General features: G+C 48.4%; 1 protein-coding gene across 3 annotated transcripts; it reads right to left on the bottom strand.

Moving 5' to 3' along the window:
• Nucleotides 1–1,527: 1,527 nt before the first annotated feature.
• Nucleotides 1,528–11,924, bottom strand: kif20bb (kinesin family member 20Bb). Of its 3 annotated transcripts, none has more exons than XM_047032785.1 (28): nt 11,819–11,924; nt 11,452–11,566; nt 11,223–11,312; nt 10,970–11,089; nt 10,650–10,788; nt 9,993–10,177; nt 9,732–9,774; nt 9,400–9,606; nt 9,152–9,263; nt 8,878–8,949; nt 8,647–8,793; nt 8,228–8,390; nt 7,807–8,088; nt 7,565–7,698; nt 7,238–7,367; nt 6,837–7,047; nt 6,640–6,701; nt 6,285–6,404; nt 6,009–6,195; nt 4,765–5,874; nt 4,496–4,624; nt 4,341–4,396; nt 3,705–3,926; nt 3,423–3,584; nt 3,229–3,294; nt 2,950–3,085; nt 2,587–2,726; nt 1,528–2,434 (listed from the first exon to the last, which is right to left on the bottom strand). In XM_047032785.1, exons 2-28 carry the CDS (start codon nt 11,563–11,565, stop codon nt 2,351–2,353), a joined length of 4,623 nt encoding a protein of 1,540 aa, XP_046888741.1. In that variant the 5' UTR covers nt 11,566; nt 11,819–11,924; the 3' UTR covers nt 1,528–2,350. The 3 variants fall into 3 exon arrangements, with proteins under 3 accessions (XP_046888741.1, XP_046888743.1, XP_046888742.1); XM_047032787.1 differs by having other exon boundaries at nt 4,496–4,621; XM_047032786.1 differs by having other exon boundaries at nt 7,565–7,695.
• Nucleotides 11,925–12,030: the final 106 nt, after the last annotated feature.

The following is a 12,030-nucleotide window of genomic DNA, read 5'->3' as shown; positions in this document are numbered from 1 at the left end:
TCGACAGCTCTGCGCCTTTGAACGAATGTATTTTCATTTGAGGAAATAAGGTTAATTTCAATTAACTAAGCAAATCTGACCACATGCTGACTTGCGGTTGAGCGCCCTTAACGACCGCATCGATAACCACTACGTCACGTATCCAAACAATGTGTCCAGCTTGTATCCAAAATCCGGTTTACGGCTGATGAAACACCTTAGCATCACATATTGACGAATGCTTTTTGTCTGTTAATGACTGTGACTGTGTATAGTTTAAATCAAAGCTAGATCAGCATAGGCAACCACGTCGATACCTTGCACTGAAAGCCCTTACCGACCAAATCAATAACCACCGCAGCATGAGCCATGTTTCTTTCTGATTGGCTGGTTGACACAGTGGCGTTTGATCGGTCAAGAAGGGCGCGGGGGGGGTATCAATCACTTGCCACACATGCTTTACTGCATCAATATGCAGCTAGATTGTAGATGGACGCTAAGTTTGTTCACCTGCTGTAATAATATTTAGTCAAACTGAACTGAATATGTTGTAAATTAAGAACATTTAGAGGACATCAGAGAGAACCAGCATTTTAGAGATACTAGTTTGCATCTCCCTGTTCATACACACACTAGGGATGCACCAGGGGACACAGGGACACACAAATCATGGCCTATATTCCATTCCTCTCTGCTCTGCTGAGGCAGCATGAAACATTCATCTATCTTTGCCTCAGGTATTTCACACTCTCTGAGCCTAACTAGAGTTCCTATGAATCCATTACTTTCTCCAGGTAATTGGAAGGAAAGGGTAAGGTAGTAAATATAAGCCGGTTTGTCTTCTTGTTTTGCAGTATGTGACCTTGATTAATTACCTGATGACACCCACCCACGTGGCTATACACACCAACGCTGACCAAACAATTTCCTTGGAATGTTTTCAGTGGTAGGACTGAGTGTGTTGCCATGTACACCTGCACACACATATACACAAACACCAGGTAGCTATACATCCATGTATTTATTTTAGATCCCCATTGCCATGGGGACCGTTGGGGCCTCAGGCTATAGCCCATAATGCATGCTGATAGATGCTCCTCTGGGAAAGAAAGTCACTTGTTTCATCTTTCAGAAGTAAACAAATCTCACCCCACACATACATTTCCTGTTTCTTGCTTGTGTCCAAATACAAGAGGCATAATATTGGTTCAACTAGATGTTGTCCACCAATGTTGTCTTAACAAGCTTCTTGTGCGACCCAAAATAATATCTCTTCCGTTCTGACTTTGGATACAGATCATACTATCCCACGTTTATTGAACAGATGGTAATCTTCTCTTGAGAACTCCTGGTCCTTGTTAAATTAGGACATAAAGAGGCCCACTGTAGCTAATGGCACCAAGGAGGCAACAGAGGACATTAGCTCTCTTACCTTAAACCCATTTGTGCTTAATCAGCAAATTAGCTGTTCAGAGCAAACCTCAGACAATAAAATATCAACAACAAAAAAATCTATTTAAAGATAGACATTCCGACAGCAAGCCAATCTCTGCAGGAGATCAAAGTATTTAATCATCACTGACACATACAAAGACAGTTGCAATGACAAAGACAAACACTGGCCAATGGCACGCTAATAGGCCACCTGAGACTTGCTCTGATTGGCTAGACCAGTGACCTGTCCAGGACACAAGCGTTTCTGAGGGAGAAAGAGAGATGGGGAGAGTGTAGACAGAACGAACTTGTGTTTGACAAATGAGTACGTCTCCACCCCCCCCCCTGTCTGACTACTGACAACAAAAGATAGATGACAGTGACATTCTACACTTGGCCTTTGACATACACAAAAACTATATACAGCACAAGAAAAAACTGTATAAAACTACAAACACCAGTCCTCTCCGACTGTCCCATGGTCTGACAAACCCAGCATGTTTTGTTTTACAAAGACAGATTTACCCTAAAAGATAAATACATGCAGCTGACACTCATTTTGATTCCCCATTTGATTCCGATGAAGCAAACTTGTGACGTGAAAGAAATGCGATATATAAAAATAGTACACACACACAAAAAAGTATTCTAATGTTCAAACTGCAAGTATGCATATCAATTCCCTGCCAGTATTGATGAGGAGTCAGTCTTTATATCACAGACCTCTCAGTTTCAAAACTCTGAATTTCAGTCTTGCCATGTCCTGTTGATTGCTTGGTCATATCTTGGTTGTGGTCAAGTGTATGGAGGCGGCGAGACAATACAGCTGCACTTTGAGACAAAGTGGAGCAAGAACCCCACTTGAGTATGTTAAAGACAAATACTTTTTTTGTTGTTACATTTCTTGCTTGTGATGTGCCATCACTTGCTGTTTAGTTCATTTCTTGATCGTCCTGGACCTTAGCTGTCTCTTGATAATCAGGTGATCGCTCTCCTTCTCTTCCTGATCTAGTCCGATGATCTGGAATCAGACAATAATTAAAAAAAATCAGATAAGCTCGATCAGAACCATGGAATATTGAACCATTGGAATCATCCTGGTGTATGGGGCTGTTTAATCCATTTAACAGCTGACCCTTAAGGTTGATGACATGCAAGCGATAGTGTACTGACCGGGTGGGAGAGGATGTCCACAGGAGATGAGATGTCAGTCTTGTACAGCTTCCTCCTGGTCCTCTTGGGTTTGGTGTGAGGGCCTGAGGGCTTCTCCTGATCCACAGACCTGCCGTTCACCATGCCCATAATGGTCTTGGCTGAGGGACAAAGGTATAGGCAGACAGACGGGACGAGAGAAAAGGTAGACAGGCAGTGAGAAAGAAGCAGACAGTCAAGATGTATGTGGAAATATATAAATTTAACTGAAGGTTGGAATTCATCCACATACAGAATGGAAGTGTGTTTCTGTGCTACAGATGAATGATATACAGTTGTAGGTTGAGTGGGAGGTATGTTGAGAGGGACATAAGATTGACTGACCTCTGCTCCCCAGCAGAGTGGGTGAGCTCTGTAGGAAGTCTCCGATCTTCTGCAGAGTCTTGTCCTTTTTGGCCTTTAGGCTGGCAGGAGACTGCTGGTTCCTCTGCTCCGACTTCACTCGCAGCACTGTGGGAGACTGGCAACAGGAACCACAAACACATTCCAGGTCAGTTGTTTCTTCTCAACTCTCTAATAGACCAGTGAGGGACCAGGGTCTAGCTAGGGGCAGAGATGGTAGGGTCCAAGGGTAGCACTGGTGTGCTAGCTCACTCTCCTGACCTGCAGGTTGACCTTGGGGGTTCCTCTCAGGCGCTTGTTCTTCCTGTTCTCACTCCCTACAGACACCTGAAACCCAGATATCAATCATGTTAGGGGTTAACAGACTGGCACAAGCACGCAAAGTGCTTCAGTATGAGTGTGTGTTGTAGGCTGTGGTGTATTTGATGTCCCACACGCAAACACAGTACACTTACCATCTCAACACTCTTTCTCTTTGTGACCTTGACGGTGGTGGAGTGTGCGTCTCCCTGACGACGCAGGTTAAATGTGTTGGGCTGCAGGGTAGAGAACTGGATCTCTACCTCCGGTCTGGGGAACCGAGACTCCCGGCCCCCCTCTGTACTCATCTCCAACACCTAGACAATCACAGACAGGTAGAAATAGAGGAAGACAAAACAAATAAAAACATCACTTATCACACAAGTACAAACACATAAAACACACACAATCAAGCATGTAGTGTGCTCTCTGCTGACCTCTGGTGTCTGGAGGCAGAGTTGCTCCTGCAGCTCCAGCAGCCTGCGCTCCTTCTCAGCACCGCTCTGCTGGAGCCTCCTCACCTCCTCGCCGAGGGCCTCTACCTCTCCTCTCCACCGCTCCTCCGCCCTCGCCCTGTCCTCTTCTCTCAGGGCCTCCGCCCTACGAGCCCTCTCCTCCTCCTCCTCTCTTCTCTTCAGAAGCTCCTCTCCACCAGGGAGCTGTGAGGAGGAACACCTTGTTACTGGAGATCAATGCACTGAAGGAGAGTCTCTGCTGCCTGCCAACTCTCCCTGGCTGCTTCCAAAGTACACCCAATAGGCATGCACGCACACGCACCAAGTTCACAAGCGTGCCACTCTGCACTGTACATGCACAACCTGGGAACACACACGTCCACACACACGTGTTCCTAGTTACTAAGGGGGCCCTGGCGACAGGGCTGGGCTACAGAGAGATGCTCGGAGGTGAGGATCAGAGTGCTGGCTGATCAAAGCAGATCACTAACGACCTTCCTCTAAAACTCCCTCTTTCTCTCCTCTCCATCCCTCCATCTCTTCTTGCCAGCCGTCCTATCCTCCCTTCCATCTTTCCACCCTTCCCTCCAACCTCTTCTCGATCCCCCAGAATCTCACCTCATTAGCTGCTGCAGAGGTCTTCAGGAGGCAGCCATCCTTCAGGCTGGTCAGCTCTGGAAACCCAAAACAACATCAGCACACACACATACTGGATCCCTCCCGTACAGTCAACTAACGGGTTAGTTACAGAAGGGACACTGGGAGACTGTCACCTTGGGTCAGCGTCTCAATCTCCCTGACCCGGTCCTCCAGAGCGTCCTCCTGCTCCTTCTGGGTCCTCTCCTGCTCCGAGAGAGCCTCTCGCATGCCTGCTATCAGGCGCTCGTTAGCCTGGGTGCCTGCTGGACGGAACCCATGCAAGCACTTAAAACCACAACATTTCACCAACATGTAAAAATGAACCAAACTCAAATTGTATGTCAAGCACATATTCAAATAAATGAAAATGAATACATTTGGATTTTTTTTCCCTCTTACTTACGGTGACTCTGTTGGTTTTCCTCCTCCTCTGCTCGTCTGCCCACCTCTCTCTTGGCCTCATCTAGTCTCTCCTGCAGAGCTGTGCATTCAGCCTCTCTCTCAGCCAGCTGCCTCTGCAGCTCAGTCCCTCTGGTGCAGCTCGCTTCAGAGGCCCTCAGCTGCTCCGTCAGGAGACCCACCTCCGCCTGCAGGGCGGTGGAGGTCTGCAGAGCCCTGGCTGTGGTCTGTGTCTCAGCCTGGTTGAGTTGGGTCTGGGCCAGGGCCTGCTGGGTCTCCAGCTCCAGTCTGAGCTGACCGCACTCCTCCTCCCTCTCACACAGATGACCTTTAATCTCCGTGACCTCCAGCTGCAGGTCGGCCACCTGCCGACCCCTCTGGGCCGACCTTTCAACAGCGAACTCGCACTCCTTTCTCAGAGCATCCATGGTGGCGTGGAAACCAGAGGTGGCGCTCTTCTGCTCTGATGACACCTTTTCGACTTTGTTTTCGGCTTCCTGTCCAACTCGGACTACTTCCTTGCTCAGCTTCTCTCCTTCCTGTTTCAGCCGGTCCACTTCCTGTGTCAGAGCTTCCACAGTCTTGGTCTTATCCCTTACTTGGTCCTCCAGCTCCTTCTGGAGTGTTTTGGCGTTGGCCAGCTCTTCTGAGAGCTGATTGGTTGTCTGGGACTGGAGGCGGAGTTTAGCCTGCAGTTCAGTGACCTCCGACCCCGCCTTCTCAGAGGTAACCTGCAGCTGGAAGATTCCGTTGACCAGTGCCTTGTTCTCCTTAGTCAGACGGGCTGTGTCCCTCCTCTCCTTCTCCAGGGAGGTCGCCAGCACCTCCCATTCCTCCGTTTGAGCTTCCAGGTCAGAGGTCAACTTGTCCACGGTCTGCTGCAGGGCCACACGTGCTTGCTTGGCCTCTGCACTCACCCTCATGTTCAATTCCCCCTTTTCCTTCTGATCCTCACTGGTCCTCCCAGCCTCTGCCTCCATCCTCTCCAGCCTCTCCTGTAGGGCCTGCTGCTGAGCTTGGAGCTGGGAGATGACCTGGTCCTTACGACCACACTCCTCCTGCAGTCTCCTCAGCTCCTCCGGGCCTGAAGACACACACTCCTCCATCGCTACACCTGGAAGATGGAAGAGAGGGGAAAATAAGGATAGGGAGAGAAAGAACATGTACAGGAAGGTCAACATCTGGTGTCCCGAGACTAAAAACTCATCACTCACTCCAACCATTTATCAAATCATCTAAGCATCCTACCTCTCTTCAAGGCCGGCAGGTGGAGGGGCTCTTCCAGAGGGTCCGCACTGCGCTTCCTGCTCTCACTCTTCCTCATCTCCCCATCTTCAATACTCCTCCGCATCGCTCCATCATGGTCTTTTCTGACACAATTGCAGGTCTTTCTGAGCTCCAGGATCTCCAGTCTGATGGACTCCACCAGTTCCCTCTGAGGACACACACACACACACAGTTAATGAATGGAACGCCATGCACAAGATCCACAAGGAGAATCATGCATGCAAGTCCAGTCCTTACGTCTCTGGTGGCCTCTTCCACAGTGAGGCCCATGGCTGTCTGCAACTTTGAGATCATCTCATCCTTCTGCAGACAGATCTCCATCAGCTCCTGCACCTTCCCCATCTGTCGCTCCACACTCTGCAACATCAGGCAAAATTATTGTATTACTGTGTGTACCCGATATCCACTGCATGTGGACACCATGGTTTGTAGCAATACTCCATTGATATTGGCCTATGTTTTCACTAACCCCATTGCTATTAGATGTCGCTTGTCGATAATAAGCACACCCCAAAAAATTGTTTTACTGAGCCACACAGCAGTTCATCCATACAGAAATGACAACTTTCAACGGGAGGCTCAGTTACAGTACCTGCTTGGTCTCTTGAAACTGGTCTTGAATCGTCTGTTTCTCCACAGCCATCTGCTCCACCTCTGGAAGTAACAGGGAGGAACAGAGGGACTGAGTGCCAGCTGGCTCTGGATAGCGGTGTGTGTGCCTCAGACGCTGTTAAAACAGACGAGGTAGGCCAGCCAACGTGTCTCCAGATGTGTGTGTGTGTGTGCTACCGTTGGTCTGCAGGTGCAGCTGCTGCTGTGAGTGCAGCAGCTGGGCGGACAGGTGCTCCACCTGGGCCTGGAGGCGGGATGGGACGCCTGGAGACGCAGCTGGCTCCGCCTCCGCCAGACAGGTGTGGGCGGCCTCCGCCTCCCGTCTGATCCGGCCCAGGTCCAGCCTCATGGTCTCCATGATGCCCTCCAACAGAGACACCTTATCCTCCTGGAACACAGAGTCAACACATGGAGATGTATGAGCCCACTGGCGAACAGACGGCTGGAAGCCTACATGATAACATACAGCATGTATCGATGTGGTATAGTAGAGGATAGAGTATTAGTCCTGCTCCAAATGGCATGTAAGGCTGTAGGGAGTGATGGTGCGACAGGGACTTGGGATGGGGGAGTGTCACCTTGGTGGTGTCCAGGTCGGAGGTGACGCTAGAACATTCATTGACACTCTTGCTGACCAGGCTCCTCAGGATTTCCAGACGCTTGTCCGAACGCTCCTCCATGATCTCACGCTCCTTCAGCAGGCGCTCACTGGTGACAGAGAGGGAGGGAGGGAGGGGAAAGAGAGGGAGGGGAAAGAGAGAGAGGGAGTGAGGGAGGGGAAAGAGAGGGAGAGGAAAGAGAGGGAGGGAAATAGACCTTGTTATATGGCTTCACCGCAAATAGAGAGCCTGAAAAACACAGACATACGCCCATACTCACTCAGACTGTCTAGGCATGGCACTTACTTGTAATCTTCTTCTATTTTGGAAAAGAGCTCCATGAACTCGTTGGTGACCTCCTCTCTGATACGGGATTCCAGAGCCAGCTTGTCCTCCTCCTCTTTCTGAAGCCTCTGCCTCAGCTCTGCCACCTCACACTGCTGGCACAGAAACACACACACCTGTCACACACACGCCACACCACGCCAATAGGGACAGCTGCTTCTAAATCACGCAACACTCTCTTTCACACACACACACACACACACCTGGTCCAAGTCCTCCTCCATTGCTGTCTGTTCCCCCTCTCCAGCCTCTAGAATAGTCTCCTCTGCCATGCTCTCTTCACAGCTCCCCTCATCCTCTTCATCATCATCTTCGTCATCATCATCATCATCCTCCTGGACATCCTCCAGTGTGGTTTCCCAGGCAACCAGCGAGCTCTTCCTACGACCCCAGGAACGGTCGGCGTTGTTTATGATCAGAGACACTTCCCTCGCCGACCTCTTGGGGGCAACAATGGGTAATGGCCTTGGGTTGACAACCACCACCTGAGAGATGAAAAGAGTACATAGCGTGACAGGTGTTAGAGAGAGAAGGGTGGTGGGGGTGGGAGAGAGAGAATGAGAGAGAGAAAAGAATGGAAGAGGGAAAAGATAGAAGTGAAAATACCACAGTCCATCTCCTTACCTTCTGAGCAACGGCCGAGAACTTGAGCACGCCAAGTGTCTCATCATACATAGAGGCACACTGGTTAATGTTGACGATCATGCAGGCCTTGCCCCGGCCACAGAAGAAGCCCTGCAGGTAGTGGGTGAGCTTGCTCTCCCTGAAGGGCACATGTTGCTGGAACCTGGGTGGAGGTTAAAGGGATAGTTCGCTCTAAAAATCGACTGTTGACGAGATGGAGTTTTAAATCTTCAGTTTAATGTGAAATTAGTACCAGAAGTATTATATGTTTAGACGTAACCTTTTTGAAGTTTGATATGCGTTTGTGTTAACGTTCTGGTTGTCTGTGCGTGTTCAGGTGTGTGCACAGCATGCATCCAGGTGTGTGAGTCTGGGTATGTGTGTGTGAGTCCATCCAGAAGAGGTAAGGCTTCACTTACTTGGCCTGCTGGTTGAGTCTTAAGGCAGTGATGCATTTCCCCAGGATCAGCAAAGAGGTGTTGATGTTCCCTGCCTCCTTAAGGCGGTCTCCTCTGTTGTGAGTCTTGGCACACCTCTCTGAGCCAGCCAGATCACACAAGGACAACCTGAAAACACAACACAGTTACGTCACACCGACTCAACCTTAAACACAGCACAAGAACAGCCACAAACACAAACACATAACTCACTCGCTGATGGTGTGAACTCTGGGTACTCCCACATCTTCTATCCTCAGGATGCGGATGGAAAAAATGCTGTGGCTGCAAATAACACACAGTTAGAGTAAGCTGCCAGCCGCCAGGTAATGGGATGATGGACGGTTCTGGATAAAGTTCAACAGGCCTACTCTACAAGGCTGGTGTAGCTGTAGATTGTTCTAGAAAATGCCAACACAATAAAACAGTGCTTGTCCCATTCTTTGAACTCTACAACTGTGGTGTGTAGGGTGGCTTTACTAGTGACCTCCTGCTGGAGACGTGGTTGAGCTTGGTGCTGGAGAAGCTCTGGTTCTTCTTGCCGATCTTCATGATTCTGTAGGCCTCCTCTGAGCTGTTGACCTGTACCCACTTCAGATCTGCAACCCAAACAGAAGAGCTCTCATCAGACTAGTTCCACATTCCACACAGACAGCAAGGACATGACCAAGTGTCCGTCATGACAAGTGTCCTTGAATGAAGACGTTTCCTTCCTAGTGTGTATTGAAGGGGCACCTTTGATGAAGGAGTTTCCCTTGATGTCCTGAGAGAGTCTCAGCACGGTTCTGCGCTGGGCTCCGTTGGGGAGGGGCTCCAGCAGGTCGTGGATGTTCTCGTTGTAGATCTCGCAAAACGACACCCAGACGGAGAACTTGGTGTGCGTGTCCATGTCCAGACAGAAACTGTCCTCACCCAGACTGTCACTCATGTTCAGAGAAGAACCTGGACACGGACACCACAGCAGGTTAGAGGCCTCAGAACAGGCTGGTCACCATCAACCAACCATCCATAATGTTGTTAACCAGTGTCTGAATTTTTGGGAGAATTTTCAAGTATGGTCGACTTACAGTTGGAACTGCTCAGACTTGATGTGCTCCTCTGGCTGTCACTCTGGTGGGAGAGAGAGCAGGAGTTGTTCTTATACAAGAAACAAGTCATGTAACGTGTGCAGGGAAGTGAAACATATAAATCAATCGGTACACTCATTTACATGACAGTTCACTTTTCTTTCTCGTTGTATTGTGGGAATACATTGCATTGTGGGGATTGTGGGAAATTTGGGTCATTATCAAGGAATGAAGCACTTGGGAGCTCAATCCCAGCCTCACCTCCTTTAGAAGCCTGAATAAGTTCCGCTTGCTGGTAACCTCCTCTTCTTGTTGGTCCTTGGTGAGGCGGGTGAAGTCTCGGCAGCGGTGAGGCTTGATGTGGTTCTGGGTGAACACATGGCCCTCAATGCTGCCAAAGATCACGTTCAAAGACCTGGGCAACAGGCCTCCGTCACTCTCTGGGCCTGAAGAGAGCAGAGTGGGAGGAACAGCAACGTTATTATAAGGTTGTATGGCTGTATTGGTAGAGATCTGAATAATCAAATCCCTTTCTCACTGGACACTCAAGACATTTGATCATTTACACCTTTATGACTAAATGCTGAAAAAGGGAGAATTCCCTATTCCCCCTGTGGAAGCAAAAAAAAACTAAGAACCTGCCAAATAACATGGGTTGAAATGAGGAAGCCTCAGAAATGATCATTAAAAGCTGTGTTCCTGTTGTTCTGTACAGCTTAAATGTCATGTGTAACGAGTTGATCCCTTGCCTTCATAGTAAACTGTCTTCAGGTCAGAGATGAGCAAAACCAATTGTGCCCGGCCTTACAAGGCTTTCACACTGTTATATGACACCTGACATGACACTTGCTGAAGCTGTTTCAGAAACGTAGAAAGACAAAGAGAGACAGATGGAGAGGAGGACAGAAGAATCCTTACCCAGGAAGGTGAAGGTCTTGCCAGCGTTGGTGACTCCATAGGTGAAGACCAGAGAGTTCCCTCCCTCAAGCACATCTTTGACCAGACTCTTCACTGTCCCGTCAAACATCTCTCTTTGGGTGGTCTCTGGACCATACACCTGGAGAGACAACAGCGATAACAGCATGTCAAGATCAGTCAGGGATGTTTACCAGGAAATACAATAACGATGTTAACAACAGTCGTACAGGATAGGCAACACAATGACTGGACCATTCACCTTCTACTCAGGGTACGTTTGTGTGCGCTAGCAGTAGCTATGTTTAGCATGTGTGTCTTACATGTGAGAACTGGAACTTTTGGGCAGTGTGTGAGACAGGTCTCTCACTGAGCCTGGATGACAGAGAGCAGCTGGGAGCCTTCAGAACCACCTTGTCGGGTGGCTCCATGGTGACACAATCCTGGAGACAGACCATAATGTAGGCAAATACAGTACATATTGGTTAAGGCTGACAGTACAAAGAAGGCAAAGACTGTGATCCTCAATTAATGTTAAGTATTTTGCAGTACGTATTTTGCAGTCTGGTTAGTCACCTGAGCTTCCCCGCTCTCATCCTCCGCAGAGGTGAAAGGACGTATGCGGAGGTAGACCCGTAAATGCTCCTTTTCTAACAGCACTGAGTTCTGGAGGAAGCATAGACAACAACACATAACTAAACATACTTTACCGAGCTTTGTTTTTGTCTGACTGGAACACTGGATGGGAGAACACAAGCCTGGCATAAAATCAGCTATGCTTTTAAAATAGAGATAATAATCCGACCTTGGGCATGGAGGGGACGGCAGAGAAATCTGCGAACAGATCCCTCTTTAAATCATCAACAACCACGGGTCCAACTCTCCCCGGTTTTTGGTTGTTGAAGCACGAATCCATCATTCTGAAAGTACGAGGCAACTTTTCAATATTTTAAGAACGAAATGCATGTAATTTAGCTAACTAATATATAACTAGCTAACTAGTATGTGTTTCGCTATATCGATATAGTCCGCTAGTCGCTAGCTACTGTACTGTAGCATGTTTTCTTATTGTTTTTCCATACACGTGAATAGAAACCCGCAATGTAGCGTTAATTAAATCAGGAGTATATACAAACACTTGACTCAAAGAATATTAATAGACGAACACTCACTTTATAAATGTTTATATCGAGCGTTGTTCAACATTGATCCCGTTTTCAACACACATTTAAAAATACCGCCCTCTGGCTTTTCTTCTTTGGATTCTGGTTGGCTTGTTCTTCTCGTTGTTTTACGGAAGTTGGATTCCAGTTCATTGGCGCATTACCCTTCTGGTTTTTCAAATTTGACCAATCAAGTAGCCCACAGCACAGAACTACCAGAA

Source organism: Hypomesus transpacificus, chromosome 13 (assembly GCF_021917145.1).
Source record: "Hypomesus transpacificus isolate Combined female chromosome 13, fHypTra1, whole genome shotgun sequence".
Classification (NCBI taxonomy): domain Eukaryota; kingdom Metazoa; phylum Chordata; class Actinopteri; order Osmeriformes; family Osmeridae; genus Hypomesus; species Hypomesus transpacificus.
Note: the sequence above shows the minus strand (reverse complement) of the source record. Positions and strands in the feature narration are given on the sequence as shown.

Coding starts and splice junctions, on each gene's coding strand:
- kif20bb (XM_047032785.1), bottom strand. CDS start 11,565: ATGATGGATTCGTGCTTCAACAACCAAAAACCGGGGAGAGTTGGACCC. Junction 9,775..9,992: donor TATTCAGGCTTCTAAAGGAG/GTGAGGCTGGGA, acceptor CTCTCCCACCAG/AGTGACAGCCAGAGGAGCAC. Junction 3,086..3,228: donor CCCCCAAGGTCAACCTGCAG/GTCAGGAGAGTG, acceptor TCCTGTTGCCAG/TCTCCCACAGTGCTGCGAGT.